Below are 26,137 nucleotides of genomic sequence, written 5' to 3'. Positions count from 1 at the left end.
CATCAACTTTGAGGACTAAATGTTCACTTCCTGCCTAATATATCTTGCCGTGATGAAGAGATAATCAGAGTTACTCACTTCAGTGGTCATAATGTTATGCCTCATCTGTGTATATCATCAGAGTGAAGTCTGTCCAGTTGTGAATTTTGAATAAACATTTCCAATTAAAAAAAAAAAAAAAAATTTGAAAAATGCACAGATGAATTGTTCACAACAAGACCTATAACATGCATTGAGACAATAGGGTAAATTTTCATTTCACGTTGACTTTAAATAATGCTTATAAAGTTTATTTGTAAATGATGGAAAAATGTTAGTTTTGTGTTTGAGTTGACATTTAATTTTCAAAAGTAAGAATTCAATAAAGAGGAACAAATAAATAGCCTTAAGTTATAATCTTTATAATAGAATACACAATGTACAGACAAAAAGTAATAAACATTTTGTAAAGCTGCTGGCAAACCGTAACGATGGAGCCTGGTTCCTACCTGCAGAGACAAACATATTTTGTAGTAAAATGACAGACCAACAATATGTAATTCTTTCTAACTATCAAATAAGGATTCAAATAACTGCTTGACAGGAGGTAAAGCTGTTCTCACATCAGCTGAAAAGAATGGTTTGAACTAGAGCAGTGCTTACCTCTGTGCTCAAGCATGAGTTCGCCTTCATACTGGGCCATGCCAAGTGCTTGTCTTTGTTCACTGTCTAATTCCGCCCACTGCTCCTCTGTCACGACACACGCTTGTTCAGAGCTCAGCCAAGACAGCTGCGTAGCACTGAATACCACCTGAAATAATGAGACACATGTCTGATGAACAACTGCTGGCAATTATTTGGGCTCTTACTTCCACTGATCTTTGGTTGGAAGTCATTTGAGGTAAGTCATCTAAGAAACACAAATGCTCATTAAGGCCCACTTCAAATACTGTATATATATATATAGTAGTCAACATTTGAAGTGGATCAAAACCTTTCATCAAAGTTGTCCTAAAACCTTCTTCTTTGGACAACTTAGTTCTTAGGACAACCTTGATGAACTTTTTTGATCCACATCAAATGTGGATTACTGTATTTCCATATCATATGATATTAATATTTATTACTATATTCATTTACCAGTGAGGAAGGAAATGCTTCCTTGAGAACAAATGTTAACATGTAAACTTGTTTGTTCACAATTAAATTAGTAGCTACCTTTTTGTTTAGGGCCCTATGAAATCAATTTTTTCCCCTTTTCCCTTTGTTAAATATGGATATTTTACTTACAAAAACCCATCACTTTGCTTTAAAAGGCATTTATTAACCCCCTGGAGCCGTATGGATATCTCTTATGATAGATGAATGCATTTTTTTTTTTTTTTTAAAAGCAGAAGCGCCATTCACTACCATTATAAAGCTTGGAAGAGCCAGAATATTATTTAATATAACTCTGATTGTGTTTGACTGAAAGAATAAAGTCATATACACCTAGGATGGCTTGAGGGTGAGTAAATCATGGGATAATTTTCAACTATCCCTTTAACAGAATGATCCACAATTATGCTGGTTTGGGGTTTACCTGATTGTGCTCAGATGCTCTTCTTAGGGGCTCTTTACATTAGATGTAATTGCATTCAAAAACAGCAGGATGCACGAGTTTCCAGACATGTTTTTAAAAGTGGGGCTATTTTAATCCAGACATGGCATCTTAATGTGAAGCTAAATGTTTATCTGAATGTATATGGCTGTAGCAGCGGTGCTGTAGATGTGAAGAATTGAGTATTTGGACACTGTTTTAATGTATAAGCTGTCTAAAAGTGCGGTCATGTTTACCGTTTTTCTGTGAATTTTGCAGGAGTAATACAGTAATTTTAATAGGAATCCACACGAATGAGAATTGCGCTTTAGGATTTCGCAAAGGGTTCAAGTTTGATGTGTGTACTTGGCACATTGGCTGAGAAAAAGCTGCTTGGTTTGAAAGTGACTTCTGTATGATCTATGCTTCAAACAATGCTAAACTATTGACAATAGACAGATACAAGAAATAGACAAATATGAGAGAAAGCACACACAGTCTACCTCACTAAGGATGTTAGGTGATTAATTAAATTGGCTTGAGAATATAAACAAAGTTATTCTTCTGGGACTAAAATTTCTAACTCTAACTCCTCCTAAAGCTTCAACTCTACAACCTCCAAACTTGGGTCAGACCTTCAGACTGTTCTGACTTAGTGTGCTATATCTTTTCTAACTGATCCAACTTATGGTTTTCCTAAAAATAAAGATTAAAAATCCTAAAAATCCCATAGACTTCCATTGATGGAATGTTGAGCCAATGAGCCAAGACTGTTCAAAATCCAATTGTCAATTCTCATTTAAAGGTGCCATCGAATGTTTTTTACAAGATGTAATATAAGTCTAAGGTGTCCCCTGAATGTGTCTGTGACGTTTCAGCTCAAAATACCCCATAGATTTTTTTTTAAATAATTTTTTTAACTGCCTATTTTGGGGCATAATTAGAAATGCGCCGATTCAGGGCTGCTGCCCCTTTAAATGCTCGTGCTCCCCGCCCCCCCAGAGCTCTCGACTCTATCATTGCATAAACAAAGTTTACACAGCTAATATAACCCTCAAAATGGATCTTTACAAAGTGTCTAATCACGTAAGTACAGTTTTTATTTGGATGTTTACATTTGATTCTGAATGAATTTGAGGCTGTGATCCGTGGCTAACGGCTAATGCTACACTGTTGGAGAGATTTATAAAGAATGAAGTTGTGTTTATGCATTATACAGACTGCAAGTGTTTAAAAATTAAAATAGTGATGGTTCTTGTCTCCGTGAATACAGTAAGAAACGATGGTAACTTTAACCACATTTAACAGTACATGCACATCCAGACGGTAATACTGGCTGCCCTTGTCTAATGCCTTTCATAATGTTGGGAACATGGTCTGGCATATACAAATATTGGGGGCGTACATATTAATGAGCCTGACTGTTACGTAACAGTCGGTGTTATGTTGAGATTCGCCTGTTCTTCGGAGGTCTTTTAAACAAATGAGATTTACATAAGAAGGAGGAAACAATGGTGTTTGAGACTCACTGTATGTCATTTCCATGTACTGAACTCTTGTTATTTAACTATGCCGAGGTAAATTCAATTTTCAATTCAATGGCACCTTTAAACTGCCAGAAGCCTCTCTTTTTTGAAAGACTGTATTGCATTCAAAACATTAAAACTGAAAACCTTCAAACTGCAAACTTCTTTAAAAATTTCCGGATTCCTCAAGCCAACTGCAAAGTTTGTCTCAACAAACCTTTCGAAGTATTACAATCAACAGAAGAATGCCAAATGAAAACATAATTATCCGTCACTCACAGCCATTTTTCTTGGAGGTATCAAGGTTATTGCTGTTGGCGTCAATCCTTCCACTTGCTCTTTTATAAGTGCAGACAATACCATATCTTCCAGCCCAGCTGAGGATAGAGAATCAGTTTGTCTTATTCTTTTTATGAGGCTGCCCATTTTGGCGTGTGTATATTGTCCATTGAACTGATTGTAATCGAATCCACAGTCAGTACCTGCCAAAGTCCCAATCTCAGTGAAGACCTCAGAGCCCCAGCTGCTGACTGGACCAAAGCCCAGAGGACTGGAAAGGCGTGATGTCAGAGCCTCGGTCTGCTGCTCAGAACACGGCAGTACCATCTCCCCCAGAAACAAAGCGGCCACGCTAATAGGTACAATCACAACACAATGCTTTTCAATTATTTTGTGGTGACACACATTACCTTTTGGATTGTGCAAATTGATTTGTCCACTGACCTTAGGTTGAACGGGTCTAGACGGGATATTTCAGAGGAACTGAAGCCGCAAAGCAGATGTCCAAGAGAAACGAGCTCCACTACATCCAGTTCTTCAGGCTTCCGTTTCAGTCGCTTCATTATGCCGAGGACAACTGCTCTCATCTGTAAAAAAAAAAAATAGCTTTTTGTGTAGCTTTTCATTTCTTAAACCATGTAGGAAGATGAACATGGCCATACTCCAGGATGACAATGTCAAGATTCATTAGGCTCAAATTGTGAAAAAATGGCTGGGGGGGAAGTATTAAGAATCATTTTCACAGATGAATTGAAAGTCTTTGGGATGTGCTGGAGGAGACTTTACAGAGTGCTTTACTCTTGCATTGTTAATGCAAGATCTTGACCAAAAATTAATGCATCTCTTGATGGAAATAAATGTTATTTCCATCAAGAGGTGCATACATTTTTGACCAAGATCATCCAAACAGTGGCCTTTTTTTTTTTTTTTTTGGTCAGTGTATCTTCCCCATGTAACGTAATCCGAACAACTGAAAAACATACTTTCTTTGTGTTCCATCCATTGAGGTTCCCAAGATGGGCCACGACAGCCAGACTGGACAAGTTGACCGCCTGTAGCTCTCTTTCCCCCATCTCGGTCACTATGCAACCCAGTTCCAACACCTGCTCTGGTTTAAGCTGCCTCACTGGTTTATACACCTAAGATAATGGTTGTTGTGTGAGAAAAACTATTTAATAATCATTGAACAACTGCATTTGGACAAGCACAAGCGGCTTAACTGGTCTGAGTTCCATCCAAAGTGCTTCACGTTGCTCTGCGTCAAGTGTGTCATCCTGACCAATGAACTCAACACATGTCTTCAGCTCCTTCCTCTTCATTCGATTCAGCTGATAGGACCTCCAGGCTGAGGGAAATGTCCCTTTAATGTCTGCACAGCTTGGGATGGGCCCTAGTAAGCAATAATACATGATTTACCATCTCAAAGAGGTCATAAATAACATCTGATGGATTCTGTACACAACTCACCCCTTCTCATCCACCATCGACCTTTAACGATTCTATGGATGACACTGTTCATCTTTTCTTGTAGTCCGTTAAGGTCCGAACAAGCCTTTCCCACTTCGCTGTTTTTCCAACGCCACTGGTTCATCAGAACCTCTTCAACTGTATCTCTACCTAAATCACCCTTGAAGGAAAAATTTAGAGGTTCAATGTGATGAAATCCTGCACTATTCCAAGCTTTAGTCGAATTGATAGGCTTGTGTTTCCCTTACCAGTGGTAGGGATTTTATCTGCTGAGGTGAAAGTGTGAACAGAAGTCTTCCCACATGCTCAACATCTCCAACTGTCCATGTTTTTGGTTCTCTTTTGCAAAAAAAAGAGACTTTGTCAAATTCCCAATACAGAGAGATGGTCCTCACTGCAGAGCACAAGATCCAGATCCAACTTCTTCCATTTTAGATATCCCTAAACCTACACATCTCCACCCCCTGGATCTGGATCCTGGATCTCATGTTTTGCAGTGAGGATCTACTGAATACAGATGCAGTTTGTATTTTGCTTGCACAATGAGGAACTAAAAGGAAAAAAAAATGGAACAACTTTGTCTCACCCCAGCATGCTCTTCTCTGTAAGTAAAGCTGATATTTGTCTGAAGGTGTCAGAGGGCAAGCAATATTGTTTTAGCTCCTCCAGTCGTAGTTTCAGAGCCTCTCGGTCCATGCGAGCCAACACATCCCTGTCCAGAAAGGGCAGAAGAGGGCCGAGCATGTCCATGAAGGCCCCAGTCAGGCCATCTTCAGAGATGCCCTATCAATAGAGACAAAAAAAAAAAGATGGAAAAGTAGGAATTTTGATATCAATGTGTATTATCTAAGTCTGCACAATCTGATTGTTTGGCATATTTTACTCGGTTTACACTACTGCTTAATTGTTTGGGGTCAGTAAGATTTTTTATTTTTTTTTTAATATTAAGCATTTATGCAATATGTGCAGTAAATTGATCAAAAGTGAGTGTAAGACAATATTACAATGTTACTTTGATAATAAAAAAAACAGCATATTAAAATTATTTCTGGTAGATCATGTGACACTGAGGACTGGAGTAATAGATGTACAGGAATAAATTACATAGTAAAATATAATAAAGTAGAAAACAGCTATTTTAAATTGTAAAAATATTGTGCAATACTACTTTTTTTAATTAAGTATGGATGCTTGTTTCTGCCACAGATTAAAAAAACTAAAAAGATAATTGCGACCTTCTCACAATTATGACTTTTGTCTCACAATTGTGAGTTTACATCTGCATTTGTGAGTTACAATGTCAGAATTGAGAGATATAAACTCACAATTCTGAGAAATAAAGTCAGAGTTGTGTATAATCTCATAATTCTGACTTGCAATTGCGAGTTTATGTCTTGCAAAGATAAACTTGCAATTACGAGATATAAAGTTCAGTACCGAGGGAAAAAAGCAGTTCTGACTTTATAACACAAATATGCAACTATATCAAGCAATTAACTCCCAATTGCATTACTTTTTTTTAATTTGTTTTATTCAGTGGCAGAAACAAGCTTCTATACATAAGAGACATTACAAAAAAGCTTTTGAATGGTAGTCAAAAACCCATCCAAACCACATCCATATAATCCAGATTTTTGGAAATGCATTTATGCAGTAAAGTCGTATTTCAAGTAAAATCGGATTCCAAAAATATCCAATAAAATCGGATTAAGTATTTTTTCTAAATCATTCGAAAATGAAAACACAAATTTGGTGATTTTTTCTCCCCTGTATGAGATCACATTCAACTGTGTCACTGAAACTTTTAAGAACTCTTCCACTGCAATGGATTCAATAATGAAATTTTGCAGTGATTTCGCTCTTACGAGTACATTGATAGCTTTTTCTGCCAAGGCCATTTGCTTGTGTCGTGGTAGCTGCAGAAAATCAATAAAGTGTTGTCGAACATGGTCCAGTACACTTATGAGTGAAGAGTTAGACAGGTGCTCCATCATGGTCAACCTTTGAGACAAAATACATCAATAAGACCCTGCAAGTAAAAGAACCAACAAATGAGATTCTGGGTAGTCAACTGCTTATCTTACGGTAATCTTGCAGCAAATGAGGGGTCCAAGTTATTTAGATCAATATCAGGCCGTTTCCGTAGCTCCACCACAATGCATTTCCTCTGTTGAGAACATAACATCAATATTGTTCATTTTCTCTCTCTTTGTATGTTTAATACAGACATGCTAATGTTCCTTTCCTAGTCATTTGAGTCATATACTTTCATATTAAAAAACATTAGTGAGGCACATTACTTCAAGTACCAAGAGCGATATTAAATCATTTGATTATACAGTTGTACGACTTAATCAGTTTTATAATCTGCATTTTGCATTAGGACAGCAAAGGCTTTTAACGGTAATGTGTATACTAAAAAGATTGTTTTTCATATTACCAAACCAGGTCTAAGTCCTCCTGGCAACTTAGTGATGAACTGCAACAATTCAGAGAAGCCTGACTCATTTACCCATAGCTTCAGCCATTCACAGCTCATGCCACCTGCAATACGACCTAAATCTCTTCAGTGGGAAATAAACATGTTTGTATTAATGTTGTTACATTTCAAATCAATGCAAATACAAAGACAATGTGATAGAGATGCTTAGTTCCAGACTATGAGCAAAAAAGATCAGCATGAATTTCCAAAGCAAAATACAGCTGGTGAGGCTAGTCAACCAGTCAGCAATCATAAAGTATAGTAATGCTTGATATCACTTACAGTAGTGACAGTCTTGTGATGTTTACGGTCCGCTGAATCATTCTGAACAGCATTTGAGCCTGTTGTGTCAAATACAACAAGTGAGTCTGAGAAACTGGATCACCCTCAAGGTTGTATCTGATACACTTTTGGCTGAGACAAAGTCTCTTTAATGTGGGTGATTATTAATTCATATTCCCTGGTGGAGGCTATTGTACCACATTAAGATCAATTTGCTTGATAGCAGTTGAGGGGCTCAGATTATTAATTTACTGAAAGGCTCTTTTGAAGCATGACAAATAATCCACTAAAGAACTTGAGATCAGCTTTGTCTGGCAAGCGCAGTCGAGGGCACTGAATGTAATGTACAGTGTGCTAGAACTGAATTCCCAGTGCTTCCATAGTTTCTTTACAATGCTTGTGTGTGCTCCTTTTACTTTTTATGCAATTAAGGGGGAAACAATAAATATTTGTAAATCAAATATGTTTAATTTACATTTAAAGGGTTAGTTCAGCCAAAAATAAAAACTCATCATTAATTACTCATCCTCATGTCATTCCAAACCAGCTTTCGTTCATCTTTGGAACATATTTTTAATGAAATCTGAGAGATTTCTGTCCTTCCATTGACAGTCCATGCAACAACCACTTTAAAACTTCAAAACGTTTATAAAGACATTGTAAAAATAATCTAGAGTGGTTTAACCCAAAATTTCTGAAGAGATGCGATTGCTTTATATGATGAACAGTTTGAATTTAGGCTTTTATTCACATCGATCAGCGAACATGAAGAGAAGCTCAACAGAACCTGATTGATGTGCAAAAACTAACCTCAATGATCCTTGCGGAAGCTCAACTGTGCTGTGTAACACAAGAATGAATCTCATTGGTCCTTGTGGAAGCTCAAACGTGCTGCGTAACATGAGAATGAACAACACTGGCTCTTGCTGAAGCTCAAAACACACAAGAATGAACCTCACTGGTTCTTGCTGAAGCTCAAACGTGCTGCGTAATGCAAGAATGAACTTCATTGGTTCTCGCTGAAGCTCAAATGTGCTTCATAACACGAGAATGAACCTCATTGGTTCTCGCTGAAGCTCAAACGTGCTTCATAACACGAGAATGAACCTCATTGGTTCTTGCTGAAGCTGAAACGTGCTTCATAACATGAGAATGAACCTCATTGGTTCTCACTGAAGCTCAAACGTGCTTCATAACATGAGAATGAACCTCATTGGTTCTTGCTGAAGCTGAAACGTGCTTCATAACATGAGAATGAACCTTATTGGTTCTCGCTGAAGCTCAAACGTGCTGCATAACATGAGAATGAACCTCAGTGGTTCTCGCTGAAGCTCAAACGTGCTTCATAACATGAGAATGAACCTCATTGGTTCTCACTGAAGCTCAAATGTGCTTCATAACATGAGAATGAACCTCATTGGTTCTCACTGAAGCTCAAACGTGCTTCATAACATGAGAATGAACCTCATTGGTTCTTGCTGAAGCTGAAACGTGCTTCATAACATGAGAATGAACCTCATTGGTTCTTGCAGAAGCTCAACCGTGCTGCGTAATGCAAGAATGAACCTCATTGGTTCTCGCTGAAGCTCAAACGTGCTTCATAACATGAGAATAAACCTTATTGGTTCTTGCTGAAGCTGAAACGTGCTTCATAACATGAGAATGAACCTCATTGGTTCTCGCTGAAGCTCAAACGTGCTTCATAAAATGAGAATGAACCTTATTGGTTCTCGCTGAAGCTCAAACGTGCTTCATAACATGAGAATGAACCTCAGTGGTTCTTGCTGAAGCTCAAACGTGCTTCATAACACGAGAATGAACCTCAGTGGTTCTCACTGAAGCTCAAACGTGCTTCATAACATGAGAATGAACCTCATTGGTTCTCACTGAAGCTCAAACGTGCTTCATAACATGAGAATGAACCTCATTGGTTCTTGCTGAAGCTGAAACGTGCTTCATAACATGAGAATGAACCTCATTGGTTCTTGCAGAAGCTCAAACGTGCTGCGTAATGCAAGAATGAACCTCATTGGTTCTCGCTGAAGCTCAAACGTGCTTCATAACATGAGAATGAACCTTATTGGTTCTTGCTGAAGCTGAAACGTGCTTCATAACATGAGAATGAACCTCATTGGTTCTTGCTGAAGCTGAAACGTGCTTCATAAAATGAGAATGAACCTTATTGGTTCTCGCTGAAGCTCAAACGTGCTTCATAACATGAGAATGAACCTCAGTGGTTCTTGCTGAAGCTCAAACGTGCTTCATAACACGAGAATGAACCTCATTGGTTCTCACTGAAGCTCAAACGTGCTTCATAACATGAGAATGAACCTCATTGGTTCTTGCTGAAGCTGAAACGTGCTTCATAACATGAGAATGAACCTCATTGGTTCTTGCAGAAGCTCAACCGTGCTGCGTAATGCAAGAATGAACCTCATTGGTTCTCGCTGAAGCTCAAACGTGCTTCATAACATGAGAATGAACCTCATTGGTTCTTGCTGAAGCTGAAACGTGCTTCATAACATGAGAATGAACCTCATTGGTTCTTGCTGAAGCTCAAACGTGCTTCATAAAATGAGAATGAACCTTATTGGTTCTCGCTGAAGCTCAAACGTGCTGCATAACATGAGAATGAACCTCAGTGGTTCTTGCTGAAGCTCAAACGTGCTTCATAACACGAGAATGAACCTCAGTGGTTCTCGCTGAAGCTCAAACGTGCTTCATAACATGAGAATGAACCTCATTGGTTCTCACTGAAGCTCAAACGTGCTTCATAACATGAGAATGAACCTCATTGGTTCTTGCTGAAGCTGAAACGTGCTTCATAACATGAGAATGAACCTCATTGGTTCTTGCAGAAGCTCAAACGTGCTGCGTAATGCAAGAATGAACCTCATTGGTTCTCGCTGAAGCTCAAACGTGCTTCATAACATGAGAATGAACCTTATTGGTTCTTGCTGAAGCTGAAACGTGCTTCATAACATGAGAATGAACCTCATTGGTTCTTGCTGAAGCTGAAACGTGCTTCATAAAATGAGAATGAACCTTATTGGTTCTCGCTGAATCTCAAACGTGCTTCATAACATGAGAATGAACCTCAGTGGTTCTTGCTGAAGCTCAAACGTGCTTCATAACACGAGAATGAACCTCATTGGTTCTCGCTGAAGCTCAAACGTGCTTCATAACACGAGAATGAACCTCATTGGTTCTCGCTGAAGCTCAAACGTGCTTCATAACATGAGAATGAACCTCAGTGGTTCTTGCTGAAGCTCAAACGTGCTTCATAACACGAGAATGAACCTCATTGGTTCTCGCTGAAGCTCAAACGTGCTTCATAACACGAGAATGAACCTCATTGGTTCTTGCTGAAGCTGAAACGTGCTTCATAACATGAGAATGCACCTCATAGTAGTCTTTCAATGGAGGGACAGAAATCTTTCAGATTTCATTAAAATATCTTCATTTGTGTGTTCAAAGATGAACGGTGTTTGTCTTACGAGTTTGGAACAACATGAGGGTGAGTAAATGATAACAGAATTTTCATTTTGGGGTGAACTAATCCTTTAACATTAACCAAGTCTCATGCCTCTGACCAGTTTAGCTGAAGGCTTACAAATCTCATACATCCAATGCAACAGTTTGTAAGCTACCAAAACCAAAGGTATGATATTAGGGTTGTACCTGTTGATGAGACCAGGGCATATGCTTATACAGAGATATGTGTTGAAGAACTGTCTCTCCATTTAGATCTGACATTAATTTCTTCAAGGAGATGAATGGAAGAAGACATTGCAGTTGCTGTGTTAAATTTGCAGATGTGCGTTCCAGAGCCTTCAAACAAAGAGCACTTTATTATGCACCAACAGACCAAACCAAATCTAATGCATAAGCACAAATGGTGATTGTTTTGTGTAGAGTACAAGCACAAGAAGTTCAAACCTGTTGGAGTGCAAAATGGACCATTGCTCGATGTGCAGGTTGCAGGTCAGATAGCAGTAAACTCCAACACCGACAATCAAGTGTAGACTCGGGTACAACCAACTTTCTCAAGAAAGAAGGCCCCAAACCCTGGAACAATGGCTTCAATCTGCAGAGCGTGTTGGCACTGAACTAAACAGGATTGAGACTGTGAACACAAGACTCACTTAAGGTAAATATCATTATTAGAGTGGTAAACAGCTTACATTTGTTTCTTCTGCTATTTTGTTTAGTATCTGGAATGCCTGCATAAAAAGAAATGGAAAAGGGTTTTACTATATAGGTGATATAATATATACAACATCATTCTATCAGGGTAGTGCAAAATTCAGAATCGAGAAATTGGGTTTCGCCCATTGGACCCTTTTCGCAGAATGTGATGATGTGTCTGCTCATTTACAAAAAATTAAACTAATTTTTAACTTGATGTTACGCGTGTTTCGCAAATGCCCGGCCCGGAGTCCTCAATGATTGATTAATATTGTTATATTGTTTTCTTTTTCTAGTTTCCTATTGGCTGAGTTGGGGAAGCGAGGCTATAAAGTGATAGGAGGCGGACTTTCGGGTCTCGGCCAGCCACAGCTTTCTTCGCAGTCATATCGTTTCGTCTTTATATTATTTTCACTTTGTTTGTACTTTTTGTTGAAGCGGGGAGGCCCAGCTTGACTTTATTAGTTGAGTTTATTTTCTCCCTTTTGTTGCTGGGCTCCCCGTCTCTTGTTTTTGGTTACTTTTGTGAGTAATTTGTGTTAAAATAAAATCATTTATTTGGGAAACTAGCCGTTGTCCATCTGTTATGTTACGTGCCCCCCCTCACTCCTAGGCATTTAAACCGGGGACCGTAACACATTGAATGTTGCCTTAACAAAGCCTGAAATTTTAAAGTATATAGACCTTATGATAGACTAATATATAAATAGAATGACAAAAAAGCATTTTATTTAACATGTTAACCCATACCCCACTTTATTTTTTTACTGACACTTTTCTATTCATACTGTTTTAATCCCTCATTTCATTGATCGGACATCTCACTTACCCTTCTTTGCTTTTGCCCCTCTTAAAAAACATTCAAATGATCTTAGTGGACTTAGTAATAAAATTAGTAATAAAACAATCGCCTGCTTAAGTTCAGGAATTTAATTTCCCAATTCAGTTCTGAATGGTGCACAACCCTGCATTCTAACATGCTTACCTGTGCAGGTGGGAAAGTTGGCATGCCCGGCAGAGTTACCAGATCCAACAACTCTTTTGAGGACAATGGCTCCAAAAATGTAGCGCCCATTTCTGGCAGCATACCATGTAATGAGGCCATTGCCGAAGCTGATAAAATACTGGCATTTAAAGACTTCAGGGCCGTTCCAAGCCAATGCGAGAGCTGCGGATAAAAGAAATCTACATAATTAACACTTGAAACATTATTATGCAATGCACATAATATGGAAAATAAAGGCTCACTCTGCCACTTCCACTGACGTGTCCCTCTGATACACATCGAGCCAGCTGCTGCCACAGGGCGGGTGAGAGATTTGATGAAGACAATAGCTGCTGTAAGTCCTCAGAGTTCAGGTAACATATAAGAACTCCTAACCTGTTGTGAGAAACATGGTGTTTTTTCTTGTACTTGTTATTATTTATGTCAGCTGATATTGAACTTGAATATGTACCTTGTTATGTTGTCACTCGTCAGATTCTTCCCCCTGCTGAAAACAGTACGAAGTACATGGTGCCCCCTTGTGGCATCCAGACTGCTGTTCCCCAACATCTCGATTAAGGGCATGAGCTGTAGGTCAAACATTCAGATGTTACTTTTAGCATGTGAAAAGTAAAAAAAAAAAAAGCCTAGATCCCCAGAAGGAGACGTTACTTACTTGCTGAGATGTAAGCAGCTGAAAGTGACTGACTGGGAGATGTGGAAGTAAGGGCAGAATGGAGCTAAGGAATAATGGAGGCCATGAAGGGACATCTCCAGCTTCGCTGGACTGCAACAGTCGTTTTACGAAGGCTTGTTTTTGTGGAGACTTTATCTCAGAGCTGTGATCTCTAATAGCCATCAGTCTAGAGCAATTGAACAAGAGTTGAAATCATGATCACATGGAGAATTGAATTATGAGGACACTGCTATAATTTCAATATGATCCACTTACACACTTTCATTGACCATGAGAGAGGCAGGGAAGGTCATGATGTCAGAGACAGACATGTATGGTATAAATTGGGAGAGGTCGATGAAAAGCTCTGGTGTGACACGTGGAAACTTGTGAATGAAAGCAGCTGTCATGGTTTCCATGGCCTCTTGTTCTTTTGGAGAGACCTGTAAATGACACCAGTTATACATGTACATATACTCCTAAGTAGGGATGCAAGATAATTGATGATATTAGACCGTTTTTATTTATCAGTATTGGATATTTAATTGTGCATGCTCATTTTCCATATTTTCACATTTTCTCTCATCTAATGCTCAGAGTTATCCTTTAAAAGCACTAATAATTCAACTAAATGTAATCTTTAACAAATCTCAAAATGAATATATTTATTTTTCATACTATCACAGTTGAAATGCAAAAAAAAAAAATAAAGCATTTTACTATTTTACTTTTTTAGGCAAAAACAAATTATCATTATCAGCCAGAATTTTAAATTCATTTTCATAAATCATTTTAATTTATCTTAACATATCTTATATGACTATATTTCAGCCACAACATGAAAATTATAAGTATCAGCCAGATATCGCTCTTTTGGAATAAAATCTGAAATGACCTCAATCATTTAAAATGTTTTTTTGTTCACCTGTATAGTTTCCACTTGAAGTTGATTCCAACTCTGATGAACATGGGAAATGAATCTTTTCACAGCATCTTTTTCTGCAGACAGAACTACACTGCGAATACTCTCTCTAGGCATCTGTAGGTACTCCTTGGAGTATATAAATGTCAGCATTAGACAAATGTGTACTGACAAAACAGTGCAGTTATAGACATCAGTAACAGGGTTAAATTCATTAACTTCTTACTAACTAGCATCAAGAACCTACAATATGGAAAGTGATAAGAACTATATTTTATGTGTTGGGTCGGTATTGGGTTTAACTCAAGGGTTTTAAAACTCAGTTATGCAGAAAAAATGTAAAATAATTATATCTTAATTATTTGTTCTGGTTTTAGCACAATGATCATTTTGGAGTCAACATGTCTTTATACCACATCACACTTCTATTTTTCTCAATTATTTCTATAGCTATCTTCATATTTAAAACTGGGGATTATTGTATTTAGGGCTCTCTTGCATCAAAAAGCTTGAAAACCCATTGGTTGAACTGACTAGATGGAGATAATGAGTTATACCTGCATTAAAAATCTTAAAGCAGAAGAGTTGCCTTCCCTCTGAATAAGATCCCACAGGACAGGCTGCTGGGGAGAAAAGTCTTTGAAACTGAATGCATCAAACTGTGCATGCTAATATAATAATAACATACTAGTAGTAAAAATCTATGCAATGCATGACATACACTGAAACAGCTTAAAAGGTCTTCTTTTAAGGTTGAGTTTTGCTCTCTCTTCAGGAAGATGCCAACAGTGTGAAGTACACTTAAGGATGCATCTGGCCGTAGAGTGGCCCAGAAAGAAGCATTGTCCTGGAGGCTGGAAAGAAGAATGGCCTGACCCAGGCCCTGACGCACCTCTCGTTCTCCCTCCTCCAAACCTGCTGAGAGCCCTACCACAAAGTCCAACACTCGAAGCACGTAGCTTACTGTAGCCAACCAACCCGTGCGTTCATCCATTGTTCCTTCGCATAGAGTGAGCTTATGAATGATGTCTTGTAGAATGGGCAAGGGGTTCACACAAAGTTGAGAGGTGTCAAAGTCATAAGGTGCTGGCAGCATGTCAAACAGCTTCTGGAGGACGCACTTGGAGCCCTGTGATTCTTCAGAGTTCAAACAGTAGTCTAAGAGCGAAGGCTGCTTTTGAGCTAATGTGAGGTACAGTGTGGCGTTTTTGCAAATATAGTCCTTCAAACCAGCTTTACTGCTGCAAAGCTTAAGGGCAGTGGAGTTCAGAAATTGTTCTGCCTTCCAGTTTAAGTAGTCACAGTTGTCTTTGGGGGCACCGTGAGAGTGATTAGGGACTTTGGCGCAGTACTCAGCTGCCCAGCTCCCGTCTTGTGGTATTTGAGACGACTCGTTTCCGCACAAAGAGGCAATAAGGGCTGTGTTATTGGGCAGAAAACACCTTCTAAAATCCTGGGCAGTTAGGGTTTTGCTGCTTAGCAGTGCTAGGCAATCCTCGGTGGCGTCTGGAGGAGATCCCCCAGAAACATCATTGGATAGCTGAAGACAGAGGTCATCAATACTTGATTGGTTGAGGTAATGGTAATCCCTTGTAGACTCTACCTGAGAAAATTTCAAAGCAAAGTGATTTAGGCGGATTTAAAGGTGCAGTAGGTGATTCTCTACAGAAACATTTTTGTTATACTGGTTGAAATTCTTCTCATATCCTGATGTGCAATCACTATGTTAAACTGTCTAAATGTATTTTTATAAATATATATCATCTGTGGAAGGTGTAGGATCCTAAAATGTTCATCCAATCTTTATATTCAGTCTGTTAATGTAGACAGACGTCAGTCGCGGAGCACCGCAAACAAACAGCAGCCACCTTTTACAGTTCCTAACGAATCAAAACAATGACCTTATGATGTGTTCACGCCATAACTACTGTAATTAAGAGATGGCCACCCATGACGTTTTAACCGGAGCTGTTCATGTCCTCAGATTATGCGTTACCATGTTTAAACACCAAAATGAATCTGCAGCAGTGTGGTATATGCTCTCTTTGTGTTTCGGAGGATCCGTTCAACCAAAAATTACATTTCTGTCATTTATTACTCACCGTCATGTTGTTCCAAACCTGTAAGACCATCATCTTCAGAACACAAATTAAGGTATTTTTGATGAAATCTAAGAGCTTTCTGATTTCCAAGAGAAAGCAACATAATTACCACATTTAAGGTCCAAAGAAGTAGTAAAGACATTGTTAAAATAGTCAATGTGACTACAGCGGTTCAACCTTAATGTTATGAAGCGATGGGAAGCAATCAGAAAGCTTGAATTTCATCAAAAATATCTTAATTTGTGTTCCGAAGATGAACGAAAGTCTTACAGGTGTGGAACGACATAAGGGTGAGTAATTAATGACAAAAATTTTGGAGTAAACTTACCCTTTAACCAAAGTCTTATGGGTTTGGGAGGTCATGAGGGTGAGTAATTAATGACAGAAATTTAGATTTGGGTGAACTAACCCTCCGAAACACAAAGAGAGAATTTCATTTTAATGAAAGAATTTCATTTTAAGGATTGCCAGGATTTTCAATTTAAAATTTTCATGGAAACAGAAACTAAAAGTAACTCAATGTACCTGATGTGCATGTTGCAGCCAGAATGTAGAGTTGGCACACACTGTTTTGTTAAATTCATGAGCGAAGAATTCGCTGCAAACGTGAACCCAAAGAAAATCTTCCTCCGCTGCTGAGAGGTACCAAGCAGCATCGGAGCAGGTCGCGTGCAGGTCTGCCCCATAATGGTTGACTTCAGGATCCTGTGAGCCATCCTCTCCATCAAAAAGATTGCAGTAGAGGAATACGGTAAAATTTGAGACCCCAGTGAGACCAGGGATAGAGGCATTACAGGCAGCTTCTAGAATCTCTGCTGAGAGTGAGGGGATTGAATCACTCTGCTCCTGGACTTTTGGCTGGGATTGGTGAAGTTTAGCCCTTCTAGATGAGGGCTGAGGTTTCAAAGTCCTTGTTTCCTCTTCTGGAGAGGGGCAGGTCATGAAAGACGGCATGCTGGGTAAACCATCTGACCTGAAACCCATCGCTTGAGCATTCCATGTCAAGTTATGTCTAATTCCCCTGTACAAAGAGGACAAAAAAACTTGTTAATTTATGATAATCTTCTTTATACACTTAGAAATAAGTCTGAAATGTTTTCCTGATTCACATGGCACTTACCACAATATTAACTGCCTGAGGTCACCTTTACAAAGAAACAAAAATGAATGGAAAATTTCTGGGTGAATAGTTTATTTATACAAATCACAGAATACTGTTGATTAATTGAGGAAAATGGAGAGCTGGCCACTGTATTATACAATTGGCCTTGATGTAACAGCATAGCTGTGCACATAATACCAGGGGTGTATGGTTACCAGCATAAAAGTAAGAGGAGATTATCCAGGCTATAGGATTTAGAGTAACAAAGATATGGTTAATGACTAACAATGCCATTGTGATTTTAGTCAGGGTTGTGCGCCATTCAGAATTAAATTGAGAATTTCTTACAAATTTAATTTCTTTCATTTAAACTGAATTAACAAAAAGGATGCAGAATTAGAATTTTTAATGTAGAAAAATAGAATTAAAATGAAATAATTGATGGCTGTAATTTGTAACTATTAGTGCCCTATCATACACCCGGCACAATGCGACGCCAGGCACGACACAAGTGTTTTTTGCTAGTTTCAGCTGACACAATTATCATTTTCACATCCAGCGCAACATTGTTTAAATAGCAAATGCATTTGCACCCATCTGTTCGTCCATGGGTGTGCTGGTCTGAAAACTCAGTCGTTGTAGTATTATATAGGCATTATATTATATTATAGTATTGCAGTATTATAGGCGGGTGCACAATGCATGTACACTCTGCTTGTTACATACGCCGCAGCACACAAACATGCCAAATATTAAAAACAAAAGGATTCCTCTCTGGAGAAGCATTCAGTCTTTCCACTTGCAAATTTATCCATGTAAATAGCGAATCCGCCATGGCGCAAGCGCAACTGGCTTTTAAAGGGAATGGGAGATGAGACTCTGACTGGTTTATTGCACATTAGGCCCAAAAAACCCATGAGAGACTTATTAAGTGACTAGGTACAATCCTTTTTGAGCATGCAAATGGCACGCCAACCATTTTTTCCGTTGTTAAAGTAGCAAAAGAGGATTCGGACATGCCCTAAGTGCACCTGCGCCTTGCGCTTCAGACCATGTGCTTAAATCGTTAAAATAGGGCCCTTAAAGTTTGTCAAGAACTTAAAATAATGCTTGTTAAAGTCTTGCTTGAAAGTTTTATGGGCCTTACAGACAGAAAGAGATAGATAGACAGACAGACCGATTGATTGATTGATTGATTGATTGATTGATTGATTGATTGATTGATTGATTGATTGATTGATTGATGGGAGTGAGATCATGAATATATACAAACTATATGCATGCACAGGGCCTAAAATTAACAAATGCGAGTAAAAATCATTGTTGGTGAGTATATGAAATGATGTCAAACGCCAGTTGGCCAGTAACAGTTTTTATGAATTCTAATGATGCAAAATTGTGAGAACTTGAACAAACATGAACTGGGACACTTAACTGTGCAGTGTTGCATCGTCACGTAAGTTTAAGCTTTGCCAATTTAAATATTCAAGCTCAAGACGCAAAAGGGAGCTTGATTCGTTACTCGTGCGAATACTGAATCGTGCTTTCTTTCAAATCTTCTTGCGCTTGAACAGACATCAAAATGCCCGTCTTGGTAAGTATCCTTAGTCAGTTATGTCTTGGTTTTGTCCAACGTACTGTCACAGTGCTTGCATTCTCCGTCTTCATTAGTTTACAATATGTTTAACAGCCCTGTCTAATATGTTGCTAGATAGAACTGTTATACAAAGAAAGTAGACAGTATATGAAAAAGTATTAGCATTTGCCGTGTGGTTGATGCCCAATGTCGCTAGCTGAGCAGAAATACATAATCATGTTTTGCTTGGTTCGCTCAAAGACGCTCTGGCTTTTCTCCTTAGAGTAAGGTTGAGAGGTCCATCTATCACTGTTTTCCATGTTTACAGAGTTCGTCCGTGGAGTGAATATATAGGCTATGTACACAGCTTTTAAAAAATGGCGGGCGCTAATGTTTTGCGTTCATTCGACCAATCAGCGGACACTTACATCACTGGTAGTTCCTTTTGTACTGGGTTAGACCTTTTACACTCTGAAGTAGCTGTGATTCGCCTCTCACAACGTAACATGCTATTTATTGATGCAATCGAACCTTTGAATGATTACAAAATCATGGCATCCGTAATTGCAATTAGAAACTTGATTAGTTGTGCAGCCCTAGTAAATTGTATGCATTATAGATTTAAGAGTCTGTTTAAAGGCTAAAAATACAATAGTACTATACTTGCCTACAGAACATCTTCCATGATGACTGTACTGTGATTCGTCCACCATGCTGCTCACATCATCCAGCAGTGCCTTGGTCATATGCGACACTTTTCTTCTCAGATTACTATACACACTGCGGCCAACATTGTGCAGAAATCCATGTCTAAGGTTATCCAAGCCCTGCAGGAGGGCGGGATTACGCTCAGCGAACTGTACTGCCCTTTCTCCTGCATTTGACCTTGACAAAGCCTGAAGAAGCAGTGCCTGCATAGAAGCAAGGCTCTCTGTATCAATGCCCGATTTGTTCAGCAAGAGCTGCTCCTCAAGAAGCACCTCAGGTGGTACGAGGAAGGGTTTAAAACGTCCTGTAGAGAGCGTGGCATCTCTTTGATTGTTTTCCACATTCACAGGGTGTAGACTGACCACAGGTTTCCAGTTCCTGGTCTCCATGAAGCTGATGAGCTGGTCAAGCCAGCTCAGATTGAAGGCACAATCATTTCGTCCTTTCAGGACGCAGATGAAACCCTGGAGACCTGCGACCGCCTGGCCGTACGTCCCACTGACCACAGCTTGTAGGACAGTTTCGAGCAAAGCGCTGATGGTCTTCCAATTCTGAGAAACAAAAGTCAAGATGGGTTTTTGAGGCTGGCGTTCAGTGAGGGTCAGAATGCTTTGTACCAACCCAAGAAGTCCATCCCAATGTGGGCTGCCCCTGAGCGACAGAAACAGATCCTGAAGCCTGAAAGTGGGTCGCGGGGGACTCTTCCCGTCCCATATTCCAAGTGACGTTTCCCTTCCGGTCTGAAGAAGAGTATAGAGCAGGTTCCCCCAAAACTGGTCATCGCTAAAAGGTTGCTGCTGATCATCTAACTCTGCGCTCATCTCTTGCAGGTACATGGAGATGTTATAAAGGAATCCTGACAGCCTGTTTCGATCGAAGGCTTTGTTTAAAGATGGGAGACTCTTGCTTTTCCTTGGCAGGACACCCAGAGACTTGAGACCTCCCATAATGCTCCTCACTATTGAATGAATTTGCTGATCCTTTTGTCTTTCCAATGGTGGCTGTACTCTGTATGGATTCCATCCTCCACCCTTCCTCCATATCTCAACAAGTTCTTTCAAAATCGTCTCCTTTTGGTCCTCTTTTTTGTTTGCTAACATGAGAAAAACATTCATGCAAGTTAGACTGGGAAACAAATTGAGTCTTTGTACCAACAAACACCTCAAACAGCCTGAATTGTCTTACCTCCAGTAGTAGCTGATACTTGTTCCAGTAAAAGCAAAATTATAACAATTCCCAGCTTGCCCATCCTGAGTTTCATTGCCTCAAGGTAGCATGGACAAAGTCATTTTGTTGTCCTTGTAAGACTGCATTTATGTTCCTTTAGGAGCTGACGGAGACATTAAGAGAGTAAAGTGTCACACTGTGGAGTGCGCATGAAAACTTAATGACTATCCACTGTCACTTGGCTAAACTTTCACAAAGAAAAGTTTGCTGCTTTAAGTCTAAACCAAACATTAGGTTTTCAGTTATTAAAATATATTTTTATAAAAATAAATAGCAAAAAAAGGAAACATTCTGACATTTCCCTAAATTTGTAAAACACTATAAGAATTTTTTCCGTACTTACATATCAGCAGTTGTCTGTTTAATCCCGTCCGTATCTGTGGAAATAGATTGGCTGTGTCTAGGATTGCAAGTGTGAGCAAATTATTTCCCCGTCTCTCTCTCTCTCTCAGCATTTGTCACTTTTTAATACGCTCCCCCTCCCAGTCTTTGAGATTCAATTGGATCCTCAAAAGCTGAAGCTTCATGTTTCAGCGACATCGTTCCATCATGTGCCAGATGACTGTGTGCTGGAGTGAGAGGCTAGAGGCTCAGGGATGTAATATGAGAAAAGAGAAAGGCCAAGGAACTTTGAGATGGTATACTCTTGTATCACAAGGCAATTTCATAGTAATTAAGATTAAAGGAGTTACAAAGGTAGGTCAATACTGCGACTGAGGCTAAAACAGGGCACAGCAGATATACAATAGATAATGCACATCTGCTGCATAACAAAAAAATCAATTGAAGGGTAGTTATTTTGATGGAAATGTTCCAAAAAATGTATTTCACTCATTCTTTATGGTGATAATGACACATATTGCCAGTGTTATTTTAGTATTATTTATTTACTATTATAGTGTCCATTCATATTTTGAATTAGCTTTTATTTTCGGTTTTAATAATTGTATTTGAGTCAATGACATGACGGGTTATTTTTTTGTCCAAAGGCCTTAATAACATTTTAATTATATTTTGCTACATATAAAATGTCATTCATTCCGTCCAAAGGCCAATACAGCCATTCGATTTGTTATTATAATATCATAAAATATAATAAATGTATATATTTGGCATGATTTGGCATTCTGGCATGATTTTATAACATCATATATCAACTTAGTGCAAAATGGCATTAAAATTATGTGTAGAAGTCGTTGCTTTGTTATGAGAAAGAATGTCTGGAAAAACGAATTTCAGTGATGTCATACGGAGTAACCAATATAAAGGGACTATTTTGGATCAAGTCATGCGGTCAATATCATGTGACAGGATGTGACATCATTCAGACACCTGCATAAGAACCACTTGGTCGTGAAGCAAAGTAACTAACTCTCTCTTAAATATTTGAAAAATTCATGTTTTCACTTGATCATACGCATATCCCGAAACATCAGGTCATTCGGTACAACCGCTATGGAAAATGTAATATTTTAAAAACTTGTGCCAAATATAAAATGTTTGATTGTCTTTTTGCTAGCTAGCTAGATATCAGCCTGTTTGCATTGTTTGAAAATATCGTCATTTGGTATAACGAAAAGTGTCATTTGGTGAAACCGAAATTTTGGTTAAACCGAATGACTTTTTTGGTGACAAATTTTGTCCATCTTGTAAAAAATGACAAAAGCAGTGTTAACTGATTATAAAACTTGACATTAATTATATCTCCATTATTCTGAATCACTATGAGCCCATTTTTATTCCTCAATCTGACATCTCATGAGGTTATCTTCACCGGTGCTAAAACTGTACCCTTGGCCTTATGGGTATTGTTTTTCCTATGTGGCAGCCAGCAGGTCGCCTACAGCTGTCATAAAACAAAAAAAGCGTCGGCACACAATCAGGCCCTTCACTGACGTTTCAAATCATCTCTCTCGTCTGAGGCCTGTCTACAGCACCTGAAACCTGAGTGGGTTGAGTGAAAGGCACAGCACAGCCTCCCCACAAGCCTTTTAATTCTGTGTTGCTGTCGCCTGCAGCGGAACAATAACTTCCTCTTGTATTATTGATGCCTGAGGGAGCGGCGGTCACTCTGCAGCATGGAGCTCAGTTGGCTGCAGGAATATTAAATGAGAAACTTTACTCCTCATGCCTTTGACTAACTCCACTCAAAGCGCACACAGCAGTCAGCTTGTTTGTTTTCTCTGATGTGCATATGACTAAAAACAATCTGCAAAATGAATAAATGTATTACAAATAAAAACAGTTAAATAAAGCTCACAGATCAAATGTAGACAAACTAAAGAGCCTTAAGTCTATCTTAACTTATTCAGGCATGTTAGACTACCTGGAGTTCCAAAACATACACTGATCAGGCATAACATTATGACCACCTTCCTAATATTGTGTTGGTCCCACTTTTGCTGCCTAAACAGCCCTGACCCGTCGAGGCATGGACTCCTCTAGACCCCTGAAGGTGTGCTGTGGTATCTGACACCAAGATGTTAGTAGCAGATCCTTTAAGTCCTGTAAGTTGTGAGGTGGAGCCTCCATGGATCAGACTTGTTTGTTCAGCACATCCCACAGATGCTCCATTGGATTGAGATCTGGGGAATTTGGAGGTACAAACGCCTCAAACTCGTTGTTGTGCTCCTCAAACCTTTTCTGAACCATTTTTGCTTTGTGGCAGGAGCATTATCCTGCTGAAAGAGTCCAGGGAATACCGTTTCCATGAAAGGGTGTACATGGTCTGCAACAATGCTTAGGTAGGTGGTACGTGTCAAAGTAACATCCACATAGATGACAGGACCCAAGGTTTCCCAGCAGAACATCGCCCAAAGCATCACACTGCCTCCACCAGCTTGCCTTCTTCCCATAGTGCATCCTGGTGCCATGTGTTCCCCAGGTAAGCGACTCACCCGGCCATCCACGTGATGTAAAAGAAAACGTGATTCATACAGACCAGTCCACCTTCTTCCATTGCTCCGTGGTCCAGTTCTGATGCTCATGTGTCCACTGTTGGCTCTTTCAGTGGTGGACAGGGGTCAGCATGGGCACCCTGACTGGTCTATGCAGCTCCATACGCAACAAACTGTGATGCTCTGTGTATTCTGACACCTTTCTATCAGAACCAGCATTAACTTCTTGAGCAATTTACGCTTGCCCATTTTTCCTGCTTCTAACACATCAACTTTGAGGACAAAATGTTCACTTGCTGCCTAATATATCCACCCACTAACAGGTGCTGTGATGAAGAGATAATCAGTGTTATTCACTTCACCTCTCAGTGCTCATAATGTTATGCCTGATCGGTGTATATTGGTCCAATGTCATGTTATCAAGTAAATATGGTCATGCATGATGAAAAGCTATATTTCAATGCCTTTGCAAGCAAACACAAATTTTCTTTGGGGAACACAAATGTTTAGCGAGCAAATGCAAAAGCATTGAAATATATCTCATATTTTTGTTCCCCAAAATAACATGTTGTCAGACATATGTACCAAACAGCAGTGTTCATTTTAGGCCCTTGTTTTCACATCTCTGACTCATATGTCTGGTTGAGACAAAAAAAGGGGAAACATATAGTAGCCTATATATAGTATAAATATATATGTATATATTAGTATAGTATACACTTAAGTTCCATACGTTTTGCTTGTGTGGTTTCAAGCAATCGTAAGGTCAAACTTTGGCATTCAGAAAGTAATCAACTAACTTTTAGAAGAAATATAATTCAAGAAAATGCAACACCAATATTACAAAATAGCATGACACAAGCAAGAGTGTCTTGTTTGTTTTCTTTAGACTGTTAATACAAAACTTAAGAATTCAAATTCATAAAAATATCCTTCCTAAGGAGTTGGTTCACCCAAAAATGAAAATTATGTCATTACTCACCCTCATGTCGTTCCACACCCGTAAGACCTTCGTTCATCTTCAGAACACAAATTAAGATATTTTTGATGAAATCCAAGAGCTTCTGAAGGTACAGAAAGTTAGCAAAAACATCATTAAAATAGTCCATGTGACAGTGGTTCAACCTTACCGTGCTTTCACACTGCCGCCGACGAGAGCGTCAAAGTGACAGGAAGTCATTCATTGTCAATATGTGCCGTCGGCAAGCTCCGGCGAGAGCGGCGGAAACTTCTCAGTTTCGCGAAACTTATTAATTACCTCAACAGCTTTTCTAATAATGAATGAATGACGATGGTTCAGTGGCGGGATTTTTTTTTAAGCTTTCCGTCTGACAACAGTCCCACCTGCCGGTAGAAACAGGTACTGTTTAACAGCTGACTATTTAAATAGAGGGTATGCAATTACGTAATTTTCCCTCAGATGGACTGAGTGGCAAAAGTCATGAATGGTGATCAACCTCCTGCATGACTGGATTTAATAGGGGAAACTGCGAAAACGTGAGTAAAACAAACGATTACACTAAAGGTTGGGATCGAAAGTGTTCTTTATAACATGTCATAGAAACCTAATCCATGATTTTGACATGCAGCCAGGAGTCGTGTTTCCTGACATTTATGCCTGTAAACTGTAATTTTGACCTTCAACCTTTTGGAGGCCATTAAAGTTCACTATAAGGAGAATAATCCTGGAATGTTTTCATCAAAAACCATTTCTTTTCAACTGAAGAAAGAAAGACATGAACATCTTGGATGACATGGGCGTGAGTAAATTATCAGGAAATTTTAATTTGAAAGTTAACTAATCCTTTAAGTACTTAGATAACAAAATAAATGTTATACAACCTATTTTATTTGTGAAATGAAATTCTATATTCCAAAAGATCAGAAGCCCCAAAGCCTATTACCTGCTGGCTGCCATATTAAAAATATCTATATGGCAGTTAGTCCCAGTGGTATCGATATCAAAATGGTGGCCAGTGAAAATGGAGTGGCTGTAACTTTGGAAATCAACTAGCGACAGTGACTGGTGAGCAAAAAAGTTCATGTGAAGCACTGAAAACAATAATAAATACATTTATTATGGGCATGTGAATAAGAAAACTGCAATGTATATGACTAGTAATCCATCAGCCAAATATTTCCCTCTGTAAAATAAATATA

The 26,137-nt window shown here is 38.9% G+C and overlaps 1 protein-coding gene across 3 annotated transcripts; it reads right to left on the bottom strand.

Annotated features, from left to right (window-relative positions):
- Positions 1-382: 382 nt before the first annotated feature.
- On the bottom strand, positions 383-25,081 carry LOC137030775 (stereocilin). 3 transcript variants are annotated; one of them, XM_067401208.1, is made up of 30 exons: positions 21,424-25,081; positions 21,039-21,183; positions 19,813-20,946; positions 17,588-17,612; positions 16,993-17,488; positions 15,087-15,968; positions 14,923-14,988; positions 14,369-14,494; positions 13,720-13,886; positions 13,444-13,630; positions 13,240-13,355; positions 13,031-13,163; positions 12,768-12,950; positions 11,779-11,817; positions 11,534-11,704; positions 11,276-11,425; positions 7,595-7,653; positions 7,271-7,394; positions 6,915-6,997; positions 6,702-6,831; positions 5,417-5,613; positions 5,079-5,169; positions 4,831-4,990; positions 4,584-4,753; positions 4,347-4,502; positions 3,808-3,950; positions 3,567-3,715; positions 3,364-3,461; positions 643-790; positions 383-488 (listed from the first exon to the last, which is right to left on the bottom strand). In XM_067401208.1, the coding sequence occupies exons 2-30, from the start codon at positions 21,112-21,114 to the stop codon at positions 400-402; spliced, it is 5,748 nt and encodes a 1,915-aa protein (XP_067257309.1). In that variant the 5' UTR covers positions 21,115-21,183; positions 21,424-25,081; the 3' UTR covers positions 383-399. The 3 variants fall into 3 exon arrangements, with proteins under 3 accessions (XP_067257309.1, XP_067257307.1, XP_067257308.1); XM_067401206.1 differs by having other exon boundaries at positions 6,696-6,831; positions 21,424-25,080; XM_067401207.1 differs by having other exon boundaries at positions 6,696-6,831; positions 14,923-14,985; positions 21,424-25,079.
- Positions 25,082-26,137: the final 1,056 nt, after the last annotated feature.

This window comes from Chanodichthys erythropterus, chromosome 11, assembly GCF_024489055.1.
Source record: "Chanodichthys erythropterus isolate Z2021 chromosome 11, ASM2448905v1, whole genome shotgun sequence".
NCBI classification, from domain to species: Eukaryota; Metazoa; Chordata; class Actinopteri; order Cypriniformes; family Xenocyprididae; genus Chanodichthys; species Chanodichthys erythropterus.
The sequence above is the reverse complement of the archived record's forward strand: the minus strand, read 5'-3'. Positions and strand labels throughout refer to the sequence as shown.

What these genes read in the sequence shown, in the direction of transcription:
- LOC137030775 (XM_067401206.1), bottom strand. Translation starts at nt 21,114, where the DNA reads ATGAAACTCAGGATGGGCAAGCTGGGAATTGTTATAATTTTGCTTTTA. An exon ending in TCATTTGCTGCAAGATTACC is followed by an intron (nt 6,832 to 6,914) that starts GTAAGATAAGCA and finishes TTTGTCTCAAAG; the next exon opens with GTTGACCATGATGGAGCACC. An exon ending in AAAAAGCTATCAATGTACTC is followed by an intron (nt 5,614 to 6,695) that starts GTAAGAGCGAAA and finishes CTCTATTGATAG; the next exon opens with GGCATCTCTGAAGATGGCCT.